The sequence below is a fragment of a genome, unplaced genomic scaffold (genome assembly GCF_019419815.1).
Source record: "Pyrus x bretschneideri cultivar Hongxiangsu unplaced genomic scaffold, Pyrus_bretschneideri_v1 Contig47, whole genome shotgun sequence".
NCBI classification, from domain to species: Eukaryota; Viridiplantae; Streptophyta; class Magnoliopsida; order Rosales; family Rosaceae; genus Pyrus; species Pyrus x bretschneideri.
This window is the reverse complement of record NW_025999784.1, coordinates 864,490-887,127: the sequence shown is the minus strand read 5'-3', so window position 1 is coordinate 887,127 and position 22,638 is coordinate 864,490. Positions and strand designations below refer to the sequence as shown.

General features: G+C 36.6%; 3 protein-coding genes and 1 non-coding gene across 4 annotated transcripts; 1 reads left to right on the top strand and 3 right to left on the bottom strand.

Moving 5' to 3' along the window:
- Positions 1-7,003: 7,003 nt before the first annotated feature.
- On the bottom strand, positions 7,004-11,003 carry LOC103934960 (probable small nuclear ribonucleoprotein G). Its single transcript, XM_009344726.3, has 4 exons — positions 10,859-11,003; positions 10,701-10,723; positions 7,380-7,501; positions 7,004-7,269 (listed from the first exon to the last, which is right to left on the bottom strand). Exons 1-4 carry the CDS (start codon positions 10,891-10,893, stop codon positions 7,207-7,209), a joined length of 243 nt encoding a protein of 80 aa, XP_009343001.1. The 5' UTR covers positions 10,894-11,003; the 3' UTR covers positions 7,004-7,206.
- A 96-nt stretch (positions 11,004-11,099) lies between these two features.
- Positions 11,100-11,171, bottom strand: TRNAP-CGG. Its single transcript has one exon. It is a non-coding gene; the product is annotated as a tRNA-Pro (tRNA).
- Positions 11,172-14,417: 3,246 nt separating this feature from the next.
- LOC103934959 (auxin-induced protein 6B-like) lies at positions 14,418-15,637 on the top strand. Its single transcript, XM_009344725.3, has one exon. The coding sequence runs from the start codon at positions 14,567-14,569 to the stop codon at positions 14,948-14,950; it is 384 nt and encodes a 127-aa protein (XP_009343000.1). The 5' UTR covers positions 14,418-14,566; the 3' UTR covers positions 14,951-15,637.
- A 907-nt stretch (positions 15,638-16,544) lies between these two features.
- On the bottom strand, positions 16,545-19,698 carry LOC103934958. The gene is made up of 3 exons (XM_009344724.3): positions 18,870-19,698; positions 17,399-17,567; positions 16,545-17,244 (listed from the first exon to the last, which is right to left on the bottom strand). The coding sequence occupies exons 1-3, from the start codon at positions 19,662-19,664 to the stop codon at positions 16,775-16,777; spliced, it is 1,434 nt and encodes a 477-aa protein (XP_009342999.1). The 5' UTR covers positions 19,665-19,698; the 3' UTR covers positions 16,545-16,774.
- Between the last annotated feature and the right edge of the window lie 2,940 nt (positions 19,699-22,638).

The following is a 22,638-nucleotide window of genomic DNA, read 5'->3' as shown; positions in this document are numbered from 1 at the left end:
TCCTCTTTACTTAGAAGTGAGAGGTCTTAGGTTCGAATCTCGTGAATAGTGAATTCGATACCAAATTAGGCTGCCTATTATGTGGCTTAACGGAACTACCCCTTTCCTTAAATATCGATGTACTAAAAAAAATGTCTCATTAGGCTAGATTGAGATTCATTTTGGAAAAAAAAAAAAAAAAAAAAAAATGTCTCATTAGATTGGATTGAGATTCATTTTGGATCTTCGGGTCCAGAGTTCAAAGATCACGAAATTCGGATCACTCAATTTCAATTATACGACCCTTGTTAGCTCACCTCATTAGCCTACTTCACAAAACTCCAAAAACTTAAAGTGCCTGGATTTCAGAGTCCTTATGCTTTGGACATTGAAATGGGAGGAAATCTAAATCCCATTAGGCCATGTGTGATAACAACTGGAGAGAGCACTTCATTAACCTTCAAAATACAGGAAATTTTTAAGTATATTGTGATTTTCAAGCCCTTATTTACTCCTTATGCACTTCTTTTGTTTTTATTTTCTGATTTTTTTAATTCATTTGACGTAGAGACTTTAACTTATTTAAAATCACCTATTTTAAAAATCTGTCAAATTAATTTAAAGATAAGAATTCCACCTTGACTCTTACTTAGATGATACTAGTTTATGGAGTTAAATCACATTCTTACCAACACCCAAGCGTAATTATGAAAATGGGGACCAAAATCTTAGATGAGATAAAATTGATGCAATGTTGGGACTTTTGTGCCAAAGTGGGGATATTTTTCTCTTTAATTAGTAGTGTGGTAATGTTGCAGGGAATGCAATTAAGATATGATTGAATTATTACCCTTTACCAAGCGTGGTGCCAAAGGGTGGTTGAAGTTGGTACTTAAACTGTCTGGCAAAAGATAGACAATTCGAGCATGAGGTTACACTAAATTACTTTTTTCATTATTTACTCATTGGAATTATATTGTAAACTAGATACACGCTGATAGTTATAAGTGATGAGTTGCACCAGTGGATAACATCTTCTTCTTCATCTTATTACATTTGGAGTAGAATTCTCTCCTCTTCTTTTCTCTTTCCTCTTCTATTCTATTTGAATGGTCATGATTAAGTCACGTCAACTTCTTGTGTTGACTTCTTCATAGAGAGAGAAAGGCAAAGTGAAAAGTGTGAAAGAAGGGAAGAGAAGGGGAGGGGAATTAGAGGGAAGAATCCTAGTTTCCCCTCCAAATCTCATTTCCACCCCCCCCCCTCACCTTCCTCTTTTTATTTCTCTTCCTGTAAAAAAAGTCAACACAAGATGTTTAGTGGCTTAATTATGTCCTTTAACATAAGAAGATACTAAAGAGAAAGGGAATTTGGAGGAGAGAGAATCCTACCCATTGCATTGGCATCTCGGTTCAAACTTTCCTTTTTGTTTAGTCTAGTTTAGAGTAAAAATATTAGTAACTAAATGAAAACACTTTGATGCCACTTAGTATTACAATCTCGTAATATCCATCTTCACTTGTAAATGAGATAAGTGTGAGGCCTTAGGTTCGATTCTCGCCAAATGCGAAGTTGAACCACATTATTATGGCAAACTCATTGTAAGGTTAAGTCCACTCCCCCACTCCTTTAATGTAGATACTATCGTTTGTTCAAAAAAAAAAAAACATATTGATAATTATAAATTATAAATATAATAAATATAATAAAAATATAATAAAAATAAAAAATAAAAAATAAAAAAAAACCCCATTTAGGGAGCTCAGTTGAAGAAAAAAAAACCTATGAACTAGCCACTTCTGGAGTGTTCTAATTGGTTTTTAGATTCAAAATTATTTGTAATGTTCTCATTGAGCACTCAATGGAGTCTTTCATTTATTATTATTTATTTTAAAAATAAAGGCTGACGTGTTTTTTTTTTTTTTCCTAAAGTGTAGCATTATTAAGAACTTACATATCACAATCTAAAATCAGACATAAAACTTATGGTGCAATGATAAATACTCTTAATTCCGTGATTTACATCTGTTACAAAAAGATCCATATTTATGTAAGTAGGCCTCCCAACCGCTTGCACAATTGAACTTTCAAGTTTCAACCCTTCAATAACTTATCCATAATGATCGAGTTGTCCCAATCTTTGTGTATAAATACAGAAAAAGGAAAAGGAAAGGATAAGCAATTAGCAACAACGAAGTACAAGACAAGCAATGACTTGTCTATTTTTTGGTGCAAATTGAAGAGATTTCTATGGTGCTTCCGAATATACGATACTTTAGACTTTTTAATCTTAAATTTTTAAATCTAACTATCCAAAATGTCTAAAATAACGTGTATTTGGAGTATTATAGAATTTCACGCAAATTTAAATCCGTCATAATTTTTTTTAAATAAATGATATTATCTACACTAAAGGAGAAATGATGGGTTTAAACTTACAATGGGCTAATAATAATGTAATTCAAATTCGCCTTTGGCAAGAATTGAACATAAGACATCTCACTTACAAGTGAAGATGAATACAACTAGACCGTAATACTAAGTGGCAAATCTATCACAATCTTTATATCTCAATATTATGTACACCAAACACATGTGCCACGTACAAACTCAGAAGGATTGGTAAATTTTAAAAGGAGAACCTTAGGGTTAGGGGACCATTTCTTCATTTGAGCAGAGCTGGTGAGGTTTTTCTCATCTTACTATATATAAACATGTTATGTGGCCGAGTCATCGATCTAAATCTTACATCCAAACGTGCATTACATGATACGATGCTTCAAACTATACGATTTGACAATTTAGCAATGTAGCATGTTCAGAGCATCTTCAACGAAAAAAGTTAAATTCAGGAAGTTAAGACGGATTTGAGCTTTCTATTTGAACCACCAAATATAAAAATGGGGATATAAAGGGTTTTTACCTTCCAATATAGGAAGCTAAATGGAGTTCCTCCACTTTAAGATGATTGTGTTATCTTACACACTTTTTAGCAACTGCGCCTAAAAAATAAAAAAAAATCAAACAAACGGAGAAAAGTTGGTTATCGGAATCGAACCGATGACCATCGCATTATAAATACGATTTTGTATTTAGACTCTATTTACTCTTTTATTTTTGTGGATAACATCTTCTTCTTCATCTTATTACATTTGGAGTAGGATTCTCTCCTCTTCTTTTCTCTCTCGTCTTCTATTCTATTTGAATGGTCATGATTAAGTCACGTTAACTTCTTGTGTTGACTTCAAAGTGTGAAAAGAGGGAAGAGAATGAGAGGGGAATTGGAGGGGACAAAATCCTAGTCTCCCCTCCAAATCTCCTTCCCCCCCCCCGGTCCCCCCCACTCCCTCACCTTCCTCTTTTTATTTCTCTTCCTATAAAAAAGTCAACACAAGATATTAACGTGGCTTAATTGTTCCGTTAACATAAGAAGGGACTGAAGAGAAGGGGAATTTGGAGGAGAGAGAATCCTACCCATTGCATTTGCATCTCAGTTGAAACTTTCCTTTTTGTTTAGTCTAGTTTAGAGTAAAAATATTAGTAACTAAATGAATCCCCTCCAAATCTCCTTCCCCCCCCCCCCAAACAAAAACTCCCTCACCTTCCTCTTTTTATTTCTCTTCCTATAAAAAAGTCAACACAAGATGTTAACGTGGCTTAATTACGTCCGTTAACATAAGAAGGGACTGAAGAGAAGGAGAATTTGGAGGAGAGAGAATCCTACCCATTGCATTTGCATCTCAATTCAAACTTTCGTTTTTGTTTAGTCTAGTTTAGAGTAAAAATATTAGTAACTAAATGAAAACACATTGATGCCACTTAGTATTACAATCTAGTAGTATTCCTCTTCATTTGTAAGTGAGGTAAGTGAGAGGTCTTAGGTTTGATTTTCGCCAAATGCGAAGTTGAACCACATTATTATGGCAAACTCATTGTAAGGTTAAGTTCACTCCCTCACCCTCTTAATGTAGATACTATCGTCTGTTCTAAAAAAATAAAAATAAAAACATGTTGATAATTATAAATTAAAAATAAATAAATTAAAAAAAAACCATTTAGGGAGCTCAGTTGAAGAAAAAAAAAACCTATGAACTAGCCACTTCTGGAGTGTTCTAATTGATTTTTAGATTCAAAATTATTTGTAATGTTCTCATTGGGCACTCAATGGAGTCTTTCATTTATTATTATTTATTTTAAAAATAAAGGTTAAAACTTATGGTGTAATGATAAATACTCTTAATTACGTGATTTACAGATATGTTACGAAAAGATCCATATTTATGTAAGAAGGCCTCCTAACCGCTTGCACAATTGAACTTTCAAGTTTCAACCCTTCAATAACTTATCCATAATGATCGAGTTGTCCCAATCTTTATGAATAAATACAGAAAAAGAAAAAGGAAAGGATCAGCAATTAGCAACAACGAAGTACAAGACAAGCAACGACTTGTCTATCTTTCGGTGCAAATTGAAGAGATTTCTATGGTGCTTCCGAATATGCGATACTCTAGACTTTTTAATCTTAAATTTTTAAATCTAATGATCCAAAATATCTAAAATAACATGCACTTGGAGTATTATAGAATTTCACACAAATTCAAATCCGTCATAATTTTTTTTAATAAACGATATTATCTACACTACGAAAGAGATGATGGGTTAGACTTACAATGAGCTAATAATAATATGATTCAAATTCGCATTTGGCAAGAATCGAACTTAAGACATCTCACTTACAAGTGAAGATGAATACAACTAGACCGTAATACTAAGTGACAAATCTATCACAATCTTTATATCTCAATATTATGTACACCAAACACATGTGCCACGTACAAACTCAAACGGATTGGTAAATTTTAAAAGGAGAACCTTAGGGTTAGGGGACCATTTCTTCATTTGAGCATAACTGGTGAGGTTTTTCTCATCTTACTGTATATAAACATGTTATGTGTGTCAAGTCATCGATCTAAATCTTACATCCAAACGTGCATTACATGATACGATGCTTCAAACTATACAATTCGACAATTTAGCAATGTAACATGTAGAAGAGCATCTTCAACGAAAAAAGTTAAATTAAGGGAGTTAAGACGGATTTGAGCTTTCCATTTGAACCACCAAATATAAAAATGGGGATATAAAGGGTTTTTACCTTCCAATATAGGGAGCTAAATGGAGTTCCTCCACTTTAAGATGATTGTGTTATCTTACACACTTTTTAGCAACTTCGCCAAAAAAATAAAAAATCAAACAAACAGAGAAAAGTCGGCTATCAGAATCGAACCGATGACCATCGCATTATAAATGCGATGTTGTATTTAGACTCTCTTTACTCTTTTATTTGAGCAGGAACTGTGACAAAGAGTGTTGAAAGTGTGGTAGCTCCACATTTACACCCCAACATGGGAGATGCTCTAATAAGAAAACATTTTTAAACAAACACCTAACGGCCCAATTAGTCCATTTTACGTTTTGAGTTCTTCTTTTTCTACATTTGATTGCATTAAATTCATCTTAATTACGAAGAAGGGAATTCAAACTTAAGCGTACAGGATTGAGCACGCTGTTCTAATCGAAAACTGCTAAAAATGAAAAACGAAAGAGTCACCAAACTTGCATCAAATGTAGCAAACTTAGAATGCACCGTGGCCCGAAAACTGCTTTAAAGTTGTAGGCAAAGCAACCACAAAGCGCATGTCGATAAAGGGAAAGGCAAATGCTGCTTTCAATCCAAGCTTCCTCAGTCGGCATTTTTTAGTTGCCGTTGCCGTTGCCGTTGTCGTTGGCTAATTGTGAAAAAATATGCAAGCATCAAACAAAAGTTGGAAACACCGAAAAAAGTGAGGAAGAAAAAGCAGGTTTAGCGCGTCGTAGTCGAGGCTTTCTCTCGAGCTGTTTTTTTCAGGCAGCAAAAGATGCTTTAGAACTTCCCAGGAGCAAAAACGCAGCTAGCCGTTGTGTGGCATCTTTGCCTCGTTCAAATTCAAAAATAGACAACCGTTAGTGGTTTTCATTCAACCATAGCATGCTCAACAAAGCTTTTGCTTTTTCTATGACCGCCAGTGACACGCAGATTCTGGCTAGGGGTGGACATGTTTTGATTTGGTCTAGTTTTCCAAATGAAACCGCAAACGGAAGCATAGAATATAACCAATTTCGTTCATTTAGGTTTTGCACAATTCATTTGGGTTGGCTCAATTCCGTTTGAGCTCATCCCCATTTGATTTCTTGAATTTTGGGAGCCGAAAAACGAAATTTCGAGAGAGCATTTCCAACAACCAAATCCATAATATAACTTTGTTTAGGTCCTTTGATTGGAGATGAGATATGAATATGAATACGGCGTAACATAACTCATAAAAAATAATTTCTTGCAAAGCTATAATTCTAAATTGGATTATGTTTAGCCCCTTTCGGTTGAAGATAGCCGAAGAATAGAAAGAAAATTTTAAAGATTAACCGGTCCGGTCAAATTCCGATCAAATTAATAAGGCAATAACCCAAACCAAGTCTAACCAGTCTGGTTGAGGTTTTTGAGTCGAAAACCACACCAAACCCATGGGTTCAGACCGGTCTGGTCTGGTCGACAAAATATCATAACCTCTAATTTTGGCATCTTACTATTTTCTAATCATTAACAACCACATATTAAGTTGAATAATAAGCTGTTTTGAACTAATGCACAGAGTGCTCAAGCTTGAACAGTCTGATGGACCAAAACACAAGCAGAACTAGGCTTCCCGAACAATTAGTAAAGTTTTCTTACACAGTGAGAGATCTTATATTTGATTCTCGCCAAAGACGAATTTGAACCACATTAAGAGCCCATGCTCAAAACACATCCCGATGCCTAGTTCTGGCATTCAACATGCATATCAGGCCACCATCCAACTACACAGATATACGTGCAAAAAACGAGCTAACTCAGAGTTCATAAACAAACAAGAGCTCGTCCCAACTCAACTGCAAGGGAGGAGGGAAGCACGCAGTAGCTCGTTTAAATAAGTCCAGAAAGTAGATATTAGCGAGGAGAATAAATTCGAAGTGAGTCATATAATCGACGTCCAGGATGACAATTACATTGTATATTATCACAAGTCAACTAACTGGTATTCCATGACAACCAACACAAGTACATATTACCACAAAATCTCTATGAAAAGGGAATCTAAATATTACCGACAGAAAATACATCGAACTCAAAGGAATGCAAAGCCGGAATCATCACTGCATTTTAGCCACCGGTTCGAGTGCTTCAACTGTAACTACACTATTGCCCCTGATCACCTGCAGAAACAAAAGTTAAGAATTAAGCAAACCAACCAAATTACCAGAACATCTGGCAAATGGCAGTGGAATTATAAAAATAACAAATAAAGGAGAAAACTGGGACCTACCACCATGCCAATTTCATTCTTTTCGTCGCCGTTGACTTCTACGGTGTTGTCAACGACCAGGTTCATGAATTGGTCAAAACCACGGAGGGTTCCAACAACCATGCGATTGGCATTCATCTTGACTGCAATCCAAGACATCAGTTAATTCAGCCATTTCCATTTAAAGTTCTTGTAATGTTGAAGAGAAGAAAATATAAATTCCAACGCATTAGAATCAAGGAAAATTGTTTCTGCAAATTTAAGACATAAGGTCATCCCCAACCGAAGGTTGGCCAGAGGGCTCGTTTTAGCCCTTCAAGAAATTAATATTTTAATGAACAGTGCAGAGTCATATTTCTCACCATCTCCAACCGAGGGCCAAATAGCAATAGGGCCAAACATATTATTTAAATTTAAAAATTTAAAAATTACAACTTAAATTAAATGCACATTTACCATCTCTAATAGGAAGCTTATATTTAGGGCACCCATTATATTTGTCCCACATCGGGAGAGAATTGAGCAAGCAAAAGCTTGCATGTGTGGCACCCATTATATTTGTTCCACATCGGCTCTGGGAGAGGTTTGAGCAATCAAACATGCTTATAAAAGCAACATCCTCACATAGAACCAATTACTTTTCTGGGCCTTAATTAAATATTCTTTTTTAAATTTTGGCCCAAAAAAAAAAAAAAAAACTATAAAAATTCAAAAATAACGGATAGCTAACGTTAGCTAGCCGTTGAGATTCAAATTTTTTAGCCTAGCCCAGGGCCGGCTAGCTCATTTGGGCCGACCAGTTGACCCTTTTTTGTACAGTGGGGCCCACGAGCCATTTGGCCTGGTCCTCGGTTGGAGACGGTTTTAGGGCTATTTTCTACCCTCTAGACCCTTCAGTTGAAGATGGCCTAAGGTTGGCCAAATAACTCGTTTTAGCCCTCTAGTCATCCAAGAAATTAATATATTAATGAACAGTGCAGGGCCATATTCCTTTTCCATCTCCAACCGAGAGTCAAAGGGTCATAAGGCTTGTTTTAGCCTTGTCACAAAAAACCGTCTCCAACCAAGGGCCAAAGGACTATAGTATGGAATCTGCAGAATTAAAATTAAACTAAGCCATAAACCCTAAAGTGGGCTGCGCAATGAAAAAGAACAAAAAAAAAAAAAAAAAAAAAAGGACTAGGTTAATGGAAAAGAACCAAAAAAAAAAAAAAATTTGAAATTGGGCTAGCCAGCGGGTTGGCTGAAAGTGGTCAACCAGTTGGCCCTTTCAGATTATGTGGGGCCCTCTGGCCTAGCTCTCGGTTGGAGACAATTTTCGGGCGTTTTTCGACCCTCTGGACCCTTAGGCCACTCTAACCGAAGGGTCCAAAGGGCCAGATGGAAGAAAATAGCCTTAAAACCATCTCCAACTAAGGGCCAGACCAAAGGGCTTGTGGGCCCCACTGGACATAAAAGGGCCAAGGCCCAACTAGGCAGCCCCGGGCTAGGCTAAAAAATTTGAATCTCAACGACTAGCTGACGTCAGCTACCCCGTTATTTTTGAATTTTTTTTTTCTATATTTTTTTTTGGGCCAAAAATTTAAAAAGAATATTAAATTAAGGCCCAAAAAGGTGATTGGTTCTATGTGGGAATGTTGCTTTTATAAGCATGTTTGATTGCTCAAACCTCTCCACAGCTGATGTGGGACAAATATAATGAGTGCCACATATACAAGCTTTTGCTTGCTCAATTTTCTCCTAATGTGGGACAAATATAATGGGTGCCCCAAATATAAGCTTCTTATTAGGGATGGTAAATGTGCATTTATACATCGTAAATGTGCATTTAGTTTAAGTTGCTGTGGTTTTTAAATTTAAATAATGTGTGGCCCTATGGCTATTTGGCTCTCGATTGCAGATGGTTTTTTGTGACAGGGCTAAAACGAGCCCTATGGCCCTTTGGCCCTCGGTTGGAGATGGTAAGAAATATGGCCATTCACTATTCATTAAAATATTAATTTCTTGGAAGGCCAGAGGGCTAAAACGAGCCATCTGGCCAACCTTCGGTTGGGGATGGCCTAAGGGTTTGACCTTCTACCATTTTCCCCCAAACTTCAACAACTACATACAAAACACCGTAACTCTTCCTATTTAAGCTTTATCCCAAGCACTCCTAGAGAGGGGCAATCTAGCGAAGCAAGAGGGCCAAGTTAATAACTTGATTTTCACACAACGATCCCAGGTGATCAAACATCTACCGTCTAAAAAAATTTCAAAATGCCTAATGATTTTAAAAAGGAGCTACTAAGCCCTTATAAACTCATCATAATATCACGCAAGTAAAGCAACTAATAAGCCCGTATAAAAACAAATGGCATATCCTTGCTAACTAATACAAATGCATCTTTATGTGCTCAGACGGTCAGTGTACAGGCATTAGAAAGTGTCCCAACAAACCCCTACTTGACTAAAAATGTACAAGAATATAAGATCAAACTTTTATTAACGAAAAATTAAACAAAATAAACTTAAGAATGCTGCAAAAATAAAGGCCATCATCAACACGCCAGCTCCCAAATCACACCGGATTAGGAATGCAAAGGCCTCCCCTTTTTTATCATTTTGTTTGAGGCTAGAGAATTAAATGCAGAAATAGGGGAAGGGTTCCAAATCTTTTTTGGTTCCTGTTCAAAATTTCACCTATACCTTTGAGATTAAAAAAAAATTGATTTTCTTATAACGTAGGAGACATCTCTATTTTTCCCCGGGGGGAATCCTTGAAATTACCATGATCAACCATTAACGAGTAATCCTAATGTGGGGAGGTGGAATCTTCTAGTTCTTCCTATTTGCCGTTCACAGCACAGAATTATAGAAACCAAGCTTGAATGTATGTCATGAAACTCAACTTAAAGTTCATGTTCACATCAATTTAGAATTTTATGTTCATTAACAAATTACTTTGACAGTCTGAAATCATGACATTCAACAACAAATTACTGCCAAAGAAAAAACCTAAACGGTCACGCTCACAAACACAAGCATCGTGCCTTTTAAAAATGATAAGATAATAGTAAACCAATCAAAACATAAAAATATGTAGTATTATTATCTTTTGGCCTCAGAATATTTGGTGGTATCAATTACGGTTTCTGTAAAATCTCAGACTTCTTCCAAGAAAGCAAAACAGACAGATCATTTCGTTACTAACTTTTCCACCTAGTATTTAATACCCAGATAACTGAAAATTACGGTTAAATTCAGCTAAATTTTCGTAGCAACCAAACAGAACAGGAATGCAAATCCAGCAGAAGACATAAAATAGAGCAAAATTGAGGAGAAAATGCATCGAAAACTTACTTTGGAGCTTTTTGTCCATGTACCTGTTGAAATAAAAAAGCAACAAATTCGAATTAATTAGCACCCTATTCATTAAAAAAAAATCAAAAAATAACGAAAACAATACAGCAGAGAAACGGAACGACGAAATCGAGCATTCGACACAAAATAAAACTTACTTTTTCAGATCCGGAGGCTGGCCTGATCTGCTCATGGCGAGGAATTAGAGAGAGAGAGAGAGAGAGAGAGAGAGAGGTTTTGGGCGAAGTCGACTTCTGCAAAACCCTAGCGAATGAGATTTCTGGTCTCTTTGGTTTCTATGGGATGTAGGAAACGGGTTTTGATTGAGAGGTGGGCCATAAAAAGCCCAGTAACCGGACACTAGGGCTCAATAAGCCCACAAAAAATGAGAAAAATGTTGGGGTGTTGCGAGAATCGAACTCACGACCTCTCGCACCCGAAGCGAGAATCATACCACTAGACCAAACACCCGTTGTTGGTATTGGTTCGGAAAACAACATACTTAGAACTTGCATGATAAAACTCAAACTTGACAACTTTCATCCGTTTGTACTAAACTGCGGATTGAGATGATTTTACTTCCTTATGACATATGTGTACCCTATATGGCACGTTCTATTAATTCTCTGCCTTGGGGCACGTTTCTTTGTATCTCCAAGCCTAAGAATTGGACGATGCTACTGTGTTGTGATCGTGATCGGCTTTGTTGACTAATGGTTCCGTCCAGAAAGTTTCAGGCCATTCAACCTCGGTTCCACCTTCAAGTCACTCTTACGTTCTAATCACGTCAACAGACGAGAAACTTTTCATCTCCGCTTGTTTATAATTTGTTGTTAGTTGGTGTTATTTCCCCACTGAACGCAGGTTCTTCTCCAAGTTTTTCACGTTCCGATCCCAACACAGTTGTCTTGTTGTAATTTCGAATGTAATTTACAGTGTTGGTTGCTGAAGTTAGACGATTTGGTGTTGGGGTTGGGTTCATGTTATGGTGATTGGTTTCTTGCTTTGGTTGCTGGAGTTTAGTTTTGTCCAAAATTTAGGTACTGATAATTTGATTTAATCTTGAAGATATTGTTATTGGTGTGTCGTTGTTGTGGAAATGATGGACGTGGTGTAGGCAAGGTGTGAAAGTTGGTGTACGTTGAAGTTCAAGTGTGAGCGGTGCTCCTTTTTTCTTATCCCGAGTTTGTCCAACGTGGTATTTTTTGGGAAGGTTTTTTACTGAGCGCACCATTGATTAGCTTCATGTTCTTTTCTTGGAAGAAGTTTGTATTTTATGGTTAGTTACGTTGGTATTTGTATGACTTTTTTGTTTGTTACGTCTCATGATGTTAATCAGGAAGCGTGTCTTTTAATTAAAACACAACCTTAGTTTTTTATATTCAGTTTGGGTTTGGATAGATTTGTTATTCTATGTACTATCTTATGATATTTAATAAAGTATCAAATTCATATAAAAAATAAATAAATAAAACCAATATTCTTGTTGCTCGCAAGAAGCTTATATATGGCTTGGTGTTGTAAATATTATTTATTATGTGGCTGTTCATTTATGGGTCAATATGTAATTTGTCAAGACTTTTCTACGTAAATCTTAAGTCTATAAATTGACACTCTAATGAGAAGGAAAAGACACTTTGATTTTTCCTCCCAATCTCTCTCTCGTCTCTCCTTGTTCTCCCTTACTCTACACTTTATTTTTAATAGTTGGTTAATAATAAGGAAAATTAATAAAAATGGTTTGAAAACTTTGAATTTTAACGATAAATACAAAATAAAGAATAAAGTGAATAGTACCAAGATTGACTTTTTAGTGTAAAAATGTAGTTTTTCGTTAAAGTGAATAGTACCGGAAGTTTTTCGTTAAAGTTTCCATGATAATATTGATCTCGAGTCATGCGTCCGGCTCCTCCCTTATATAATTTGTATTAAAAAAAAAAAAAATTTATTAGCACTTCAAAAATCTCATTCTACGTTGCTCACAAGTGTATTTTTCTTTCTAATTATAAAAAGTTTGAAATGCCAAATAAAATTTTTGAAGTGTTAATAATAATTCAAAAAAAAAAAAAAAAACTAATATTTCAAATGCTAACGGGAAACGTTATTCCAATGACATAGAGAGACCTTGACAAACCTAGGTCTCCGATAAGCCTCCTGGAACTAGAAGACATGGGGTGAAAGCTAATCGACAACCACGCTTCCCTCAACTTTGTCCCCACAAAATTGGGCATCTTTTGAAACGAACGAACACTTTTGTTCTTATGTTCAACTATTTCAATTGTGTGATATTTCTAACTTAAAGACTAAGAAAGTCAAAATTGAATACTAAAGTTTTGGAAGATTTTTGGTTGTCCACATAGATATATCCATCTTCTTATATCGCTCATTATATGATTAAGAAAAACTGATTTATTCAATCATATGCAAGCATCAAACATCTCTCCATGACTTGGAGAAATTCTTATGTTTGGCGATCATACTTGTTCAAATCTAAATGATACGCAAACACATTAAAACACATTTCTTTGTAAGTGAGTCAAATGATCAGCATTATTTTACTGTCGGACGCAAGAATTTCTCCACTACTCAACACAGACATTTGTGGACACTTGTTTATTAAATTGTTTATGTATTCCTTTCGTTGAATTTAAATTTTTCAAAAGGTGTCCTTGGTGACTGGAGTACATTTTTTACGTACAAATGGATGTCATGGCCCAAATAAACAAGGGGTTTTTTGAAATGGGTCTAAAGTAACTAAAAATTAGACCTATTTCAAAAGTCAAAAGTCACTAAAAATTAGACCTATTTCAAAAGGTAGTCTATAAAATTGGACCTATTTCAAATTTTCCCAATAAAACAACTCAAAGTATGACTCTTAGGCCTGGTCAATGCATACTGTTCCAAAGTCTTGAAGTATGATTCTTAGGCCTGTTCAAAGTCTTCTTTTTAAAATTTGACAATACATGTTAAACCTTCTAACATGTATTGTCAAATGCCGAAGTGGGTCATTAGGCGTTTTTGAATTAAGGAAATTCTTTGAGATCGCACTACTTTCTTCCATTTACTTTACTTGAAAAATCTAGAATCAGATGAATTAGGATAGACTAGTTGATCGATCTCATTCACATTTTCGATTCATGACTTTTCTTATTCTAAGTAAATATGCAATATGTAGAAAATTTTCTCAGTGATAATGTTTATTTATAATGATGAGAATGCAAAGTGTAAGTGTTATTCTCATTCTTTAACATATCATGCATTTACTAACCAGATGTTATTACTGAGGGGATTGTTTATCTCATACTTGAACAACTAGGTCACATTCCCGTATCATCCTTGTATTATTCTCATACTTGAAAAAGTACATAAAGAACACATATGTCAACGTTTTATCTAAATTATACATTTTAAACTATTCTAACCTATGTAAAAGTGATTTAAACTTGAAAACAAAAAACAGGCACATTACGCTTTGTAATAGCGTAATTGAACTAACTTATATATGTCAAAACTCTATAATATCTTTGCTTGTGAGATTAATTGCTCTAAACAGTTATGTTTGGATCAAATAATTGCTCTAAACTGTTAAGAAGTCAGAAACAAATGGGGAGAAAGAGAATTATTATTACGACTATAGATTAGCATTTTAAAAAGTCAAAGGAGACTCCTTCTGAGACATTCCCCCCACTCCCATAAATCTCATATAAAATCCTCTATCCCACCCACCACCATTTCCCAATCTCCACTAACCAAAATCATGAAGCCACTCCCTCCTCCTTAGCCTTCTCAACCTCCACCACCTCCAATCTCCACCCACCTCTCTCTCTCTTCTCCCCTCTCTCTAAACCTTAAAAAACTAAACCAAAATGCTTCGAAAAAAGATGGTGAGTTTCAAAGAGCTAGCAAAGAAAGTGAAGGTCATGGGAGGAGCTGAGAGAGAGCCATCACACCATGAGTATCTGCTGAGGAATTCAGAGCAAGGAGGCTCTCCGTCGGCGCAAACGCGGACTGGGTTTTTGGCCCTGTATGTAGGGGAGGAGCGCCAGAGGTTTCTGGTGCCAACAAGCTCCCTTTCTCATCCACTCTTCAAGATGCTGCTGGAGAAAGCTTACAACGAGTACGGCTTTCAGCAGAGATATGGGCTTGTGGTGCCCTGCAGCGTCTCAGCTTTTGAGGAGGTTTTGAATGCTGTGGAATGCAGCAACGGCAAGTTTGATTTTGGTGAACTTGCTGAGGAGTTTATTTCATGAGTAAAAAATATGTGTTTTCTTTTTGTACGAGAAATACTGAAAGAGAGATAAATCGAAATCGAGACCTCAAGTGCTAGTAACATAGGGTGATCGGGCCAGGCCGAGTCAGAAAGGTTTTGATTGCATGAGGTGAATACTCTTAATTAAACTGAACTACGAGCCGTTAAAAGTAAAGCGTTATGTTTAGATGCTTTTTTTTATTAGTGATAGTGTTTAGCTTAGTGATTATGGGTTTATAATTTCAAGTATGTACTAGAATATGTTCGTATTACATATTAAACATTGCTCACTATGTTCCTTAATCTCTCTTAATACAATTAATTGAAATTCTCAGTTCAACTTCTACAATTTGACCTCTAAGTTGTGGTCTTTAGAACGAAGGACAAGACAATTGACGTGGCAAACCTACTTTTCCTTCCACATCAACATTTTATCTTCCAAAGGATGAAGGCAAGCGTCTAAAGGAAATTTGCCTCAACGGGTTTAGCGGCAAGGCAACACATTGCTTTGTTGACAAGGTGAAGGCAAATAGAGACCCATTTTTTATATTATTATTTAGAACATGATTTATATGTATGTCATGAAGCGACGTTGTCTGGGTGTTTGGTTAAGAAAAATGACTTTTGCACTCTCATTTCATTCTCCTAAACGTTTTGCCTGTTTTTGTCTATTGATTTATTGCTGATTCATTTAATCTTGTGGCTAAAGCAAGAAGGAAAGTGTAAGAAAATTAAAAAGAGTTGTGGAAATCATTTCGTTTTGCTTCATTAGTTGCCTCATCACTTAGAGTGACAAGGTAAAATTTGAGGCACCTGTATTTTGATGATCCATATGAACTTTCTTTAGTATTTGCCTCATGAAAAATTTGTCACTCTAAGCAACGAGGCAAATACTGAAAGCAAAAGTTCACATGGATCATCACAGCACATGTGACTCAAAAAATTACCTTGTCCCTTGGAGATGCTCCAAGATCACTTAATAAGGTTGCAGGTGCTGTGGAGCTAATTCTGCAGATTTTCTACCACATTGAATATAGAGGCCAAATTTACGGTGCAGAAGGAAGTTGTATGACTTGCAAAAGGGAAATTTAGACATGATGGGTTGGTATGTTGCCCGGGATTGGATTGGAGTTGGATAACTCTCTAAATTCAATGTGTGTTGAAGGAAGAATGAGTAAATTTTCCAACTTGGAAGTAGGAGATGGATGAAACTTATCCCATCCAATCGCTAGAAAATGGTAGGTTTAGAAGAGATAAGTTTCCTTCCTGTCTAATCCCTTGCATTCGACTCGGAAAAAAAGAAAATCATTCACTTCTACCTCCACACATACCTTGAATTATATAAGAATACAAAACCTAATACAACAACATATAACATGAGTACACCACCACTGTGGCAATAATATGACGCCGTGTGTAAAGGTTTTTACACATGGCATCGTATCATTGTCATAAGCCGTCACAATTGCTGTGTACCTGTGCCATGGAATTCCTTCTTCAATCCTAGGCACCACATGAGATAGCCCAAGACTGGACTGTTTCTCATGATGCATCAGAGATTCTGAATAAAAGAGCAATTCATACAGTTGGGCATCTTTGTAGGAAACAAATTTTGTTGTCCATTTTATTGCAGACCATCATACTACACCACCAAGTACAAGTTTGAACAATGAACTTTCCAGGGAGAAGGAGAACCTGGTAATAAACTGTAAACCCGGTGAACTGACGGGTTGGCCTCTTATAGGGCCTTCTCATCCTTCATTGGAAAGCTGTATAGCCCTGGCCAATGGGCACATGCCACCCTTGATTAAGATCATAAAACAACCTAGCTCTCACTCTCAACATCCTTACAACCGTCCACAAGAATGCTCTTCATGCGGTCCATTAAGTCCTGCATTTGTTCCCTCGAATGCAATGGAGACGGATAAACACAAGCACAGTTCAAGCATCCATCACGTACGGTGTCGAAAATGGCTATGGAGGGGCCAACTCCATGGACTGAAGCGCAACCCTCATAGTCCTCAACCCCAAGCTCTTTGTTGACTTCACTAGACTCATCAATCACGGTGTCCTCAAACACTGAGATAAAGGCAGTTCTCATTGCCGATGATGGGGTCAAGCCAGGGTTTTCAATAGCCTTGCACATGAGAAAGTTGAGGTCTGCCATGTCCGTGAAATGCTTGTTAGAGTTCTTGGCACCGGCAAAGGACATGTAGCATCTCTTTGCCAGATCCCACAATGTATTGCCTTCTCCGTTGATGTCATGCGTGTTCATGATGGCAGAATGATAAAACCCTGAATCAATTAGTGATGCATGCCAATCTTATTTCACCAGCACTTTTATTATTGACAATTTGACATTGTATTCTCATCAATGATCAGTGACTTTTAAAAACTGAAATTTAATTGTCAAAAATTCGATTGAAGGTAAAAGTAAGCAATGGCTTACCGAGATGATTGATAGAGAGGGGTGGATCAAGAATTGGCCGACAATCGAGTAGGGTTACAACACCATACTTCTCCCATTGATGATCGGGAAGCTGCTTAGAGGCACGGGCAGCAATCATTCCAGCAGCTGCCAAGGCTCCGCATAATTTTATATCTCTAGACTTACAACCCTGCAGTTCAAGTCACCAATAAAGCAACCAATAAGTAATCTAACAACACCATCAGTCACAATTCTTGACATTTTCGAGTTATAACAAATCAACAAATTTGCATTGACAATTACTTAGTTTATATAGAACCATAGATGTAGAAGTACAAAAGAGAGCTCTAGTCTTAAGTTTATAATAATTCACAAGTATGTGTATAACCCGAAAATGTTTGTATGGTTCACTTAATACGAAGCTTGATTGTATGTTATGATTAAGTAAATGGGTTGATTAGAACGATTTATGAGTGCACCAACAAATTTTCAAGTAACATCACTTGAGCATAAGATTGTCCTTCCTACTTACAGACATGAGTCCATGATGAACCCAAGGATATGGAGAAAAACTTCCGTAGCAGTTGTATGCGTAGGTCTGGTCACATAAAACGGACACATAATTATACACAACCGGCTACAATTAAAATTTTCATCACAGATGTGACGCATTATGCGCAACTGACAAGCAGCAGAAAAACGAGTAGTCCACATACTTTCTTATGGAAGAAGGACAAATCATCATGCCCATGATGCCCATTCCTACCACTCCAAAGGCTTACACATGACAAGGGTTTGATGCGACAGTGGACCAAACGACTAGTCGTATAGCCCACAGGACCGCGACCCATTTCCATTCTCAATATGGAGCCCATCTCAGATCATTGTTAATTTTGTTACCTCTTTTGTTTCTGCAACAGCACAAATGAACCCACTCGGTTGCTGATACGATATTTCTTTTCACTTGTAAATAAGATGTTTTAAATTTTACTCTCATTGATAGCAAGTTCGATACTGAATTATTGTAGTAGACTCATTGTGAGATTTAGCCGAAATTCTTCTTTTGTATTTTATTTTATTGTTATATTAAAAAAACAGAAAAAATACACCCTATACTTAAGTGGTCACGTGTCAATAAACAGGGGATAGTCTAATCAGAGTAGATGGATTATTAAATTGCCGTTAAAATTAGGGTCATGCGCCGTTACATTTTATAAGGCAACCTACTTTTATGTCCTTTTCAAACTCATGCATGCAATGACCCTTCTATCTCTAACAAAAATACATAAACTAATTAAAAAAACTAAAATAATATCGATAAAGCACAAATATTCTGTTGATCTAATAAAAAATTGCGTAATTATTTATGTTTAAATGTGATATTAAAAGTGTAGAATAATGCATATTTGTGTAATTTCATTGTTTAATGTTAAATTTAACGGTAAATAACGATGATCAAGAGAAGGTGACTCAAAAATCGAAAACGACTTACAGCGAGCAGCCTATCGGTATCTTCTGGGCTCAACTGTAATTTCACCACCTGGGATCGCCTTTCGGCACTCGCGTCTTGGAACTCCAGGTTCGACAGCCTCAGCGAATTCAAAGAGTACCCCAGCATGTCCACCCCACGCGCCCAAAACGGCTTATTCGCCTTCCCGTTCGGGATCAAATCTTCTATTCCCAAACTCACCTCCCCGTCTCCCTTTAATTCCCTCTCTGCCCCTCCTCCCCCCGTTGACTTCAACTCCCCCAGCAGCTCCTTCAGCACCGCCACGGCCGCCGCGCGGTCGCATGCTGCCGTGTGCAGGCGGAGCACCAGTACCCACCGCGACTCGCTTATCGCGTACGTGCTCGCATACATCACGTCCGTGTCGGATTCCAACGAGGGGTCGAGGTTTTGCCACGTGTTCAAGTTCATCTCGTGCTCGAGGATCTGATGCAACGGGGCGATATTGTCGGGGTTGATTTGGAGAATGGGAGCCGTTGATGGGAGATCGAACGGCTGGATTTGGAGGTGAGGGGTGGGGGGAGTGAGGAAGGAGTAGTTACCGGTGGCGGGGTCGAATTGGTGTTTCGAGCGGAGGATGGGGTGGGAATTTTGGAGGTTGTGGAGGGCAGTTTGGAGATTTGAGAAGTTTGGGGGTCTCGAGAGGAGGAGGGCTAGGACTGTTATGCCGGTGCCGCTAGGAACGGCTTTGCACCAGCTGAGCTCAGTCCCGCCGACGGGTCGGGTCTTGGGCTCCGGCATTGCTGGTGGGTTGGGGTTTTGATGATCCGACTCCGACATGTTGGAATGCGAGAGATTAGATGAGTAAAAAAATTAGTTGGGGAAATGTTGGGTCCGTTGGGATATAAAGGAGGAACATTATGAGAAAATAAAAGACCACGTTTTATTTATTTATTCATTTATTTTCAACACATAGAAACTAGAAAGTAAAAGACCATTGGCTCCTCAATGCATAGTGAGGAGTTCATCCTCAACTAATTACGTAGCCGATTCATGAAATCGAAATCGTTTATATTTTAGATTCCTATGCAACGATTATTTTTACAAAAAAATTAAATAAATATAATGAATTTGTAAAATTATAAACCGTGTATTTGTTTACAACAATTAATTGATTAACAACTTTAATTTAAATTCTTTTTATATATAATGTTTACAATATAAATTTATAATATAAACTGTTCGGATCATAAACTCAAAATTGTGTTTTGTGTGGTTTTAAGTATTTTTCTGTATTTATGGGTCAACTTTTGTGTGCATTTCAGTCTAATTCTTAATATTTGGTACATTTTCATATTATTATTTTGGGGATACCTGGGCCCGTAGGGATATGCTAATCCTGGAAAAGAGTATGTGTGCTTTATTTTTGGTAAGTGTTATGTTCTAAATGGTAATTACGACCAAGGTTTATACCATTCATTTTTCATTTAGTAGCAATTATACGAACATTTATTTGCCAAGATACGTACACATTATTTGCCACATCAAATGGTAGATCAATGTCATATGAACATGTGGTCTCCTTAACATGTTCTTTTAAAGAGATGACAATGTATATTGTAATGAGATGACCATTGTGGCTAGGTAAATTCGTGGCCTAACTTTTGGGGAAGTTTTTCAATGCACGAAAAATGTCGTGAAGTCAAGAATTGTGTGAGGAAAGACGAAATTTAAAAAGGTAAAAGGTTCAAAAAAAAATTTAGATAACCAAATGCTTATTGTGACATCCCACATCGCCCAGGAGAGTGATCCTTAAATGTATATTCTCATCCCTACTTAGCACGAGGCATTTTGGGAGCTCACTGGCTTCGGGTTCCGTAGGAACTCCGAAGTTAAGCGAGAAGGGGGCTTGAGCAATCCCATGATGGGTGACCCACTGGGAAGTTGCTCGTGAGTTCCCAAAAACAAAACTGTGAGGGAATGGTAAGCCCAAAGCGGACAATATCATGCTACGGTGGTGGAGCGGGCCCGGGAAGTGATCCCCCTCGGGCCGGGATGTGACACTTTTAGCATGAGGGAATGGTAAGCCCAAAGCGGACAATATCATGCTACGGTGGTGGAGCGGGCCCGGGAAGTGATCCCCCTCGGGCCGGGATGTGACACTTTTAGCATGAGATTAAAAAACAAAAATTTAACACATGCATAGCGCAGCACTATGGCAAGTCTACAACAAGAAAGTTTTAAATATCGATTTTTACGAAAATATCGGCATATATTCTATTTCGATATCGATAGACATTTGGAAAAAATATTTTACAGATGCACTCAAATATGTTGTATAAAAATTAGGTAGTTCGTATATCATATATTTCATTATATAACATATTGTCTAACTACTACTAATTGACCCAATACGTTCAAGTTATAGTTGACAAAAAAAAAAAAAAAAAAAAAAAAAGAGGCCGATCAAATTTTTGGTTTTGGGCTAAAAAATTGTGGAAATTTTGGTCGATATAATCGATTTTGTGGATATTGACAGATATTTGCCCAAAATTGCCGACATGGAGAAGAAAAGATTTCGTTGAACACTTGCTATGCATATTCGGAGGGGCAAATTCCTCGCTCTTCATAGAGATTTTCGATAATATAGGTGTGGCCACATTTCCTTGCATTGTTTGTGGCTTCACCACTGCACTCAACACACCGTCATGCGGTGTTAATCTCTACTCATATTATGAAGTACGTGAGGTGATACACAATGTGACAAGTGTTTTCTATACACCAAAATTCATTCAATATTTAAGTTTTACCTTTTATGTCTGATTCCTGTGACAATTGTATAAGCACTTCAAAATGATCGTACACCATCATATATACAATTATATGGACATGGGAATGATTTAACCCATCATATGAGACCCCTATCCATGAAAAATCATCGGAACTCAATCTTAACGGAGTTGACGGGATATGGGTGTGGCATAGAATGAGATCGTCATTATTTATTTTTGGTTTTTCAATTAAAATTGTTTTTGAGATTTGTATAACTCTTCATTTTAGTCCTTGAGATTTAAAATCAATACAAGTGGTTCATGAGATTGTCCATCATCAATCATTTTGGTCTTTCCGTGAATAGTTATGTTAAATAAAGATTAAAATGACAAAACTACCCTCAATTTAATAAACAATAAGCTAAAATGATTTGACAAAAATTGAGTATTTTTGTTATTTTATTTTTATTTAATGTAGATTTTTCACGGAATCATCAAAATGATTGATGGTGGACAAACGTAGGGACAAATTCTATCGATTTCAAATCTCACAGACCATTTTAGATAAAGAAGTTTTTATTTTCAGTTTCTTCCAATATCTCAAATTCATATGGGTTCCAAATAATTCATTTTCCAAAGTCGTGATGATATGTTCATCCTTTTCTTATCCACATATCGCTCTCATGTAAGTGTGACCATACATAGGACCATAACATCAGTTAAGTATGTTGTCTATATATGAAGAAAATTCAGTTTCGTTTAAAATTAAACTCTGATTTAAAGGATTTGGACAATGTTGTAAAAAGAACTTGTAGTGATTTCATTCATTTTCGAGTAATACTATACTTACCTATTATTTGTACTATCTTTCTAATAAATGTAGAGCTCACCAATACATGTGACACAAATATACAGTATATTAGTCAATTTGTCTTCAGTGCACACCAAGATATCTTCCATATAATTAACCTAATAAAGAAGTTGACTAAAAAAAAAAAAAGTAAGACCTAATCAAGAAGATTTAGGGTTTAGGGTGAACCTAA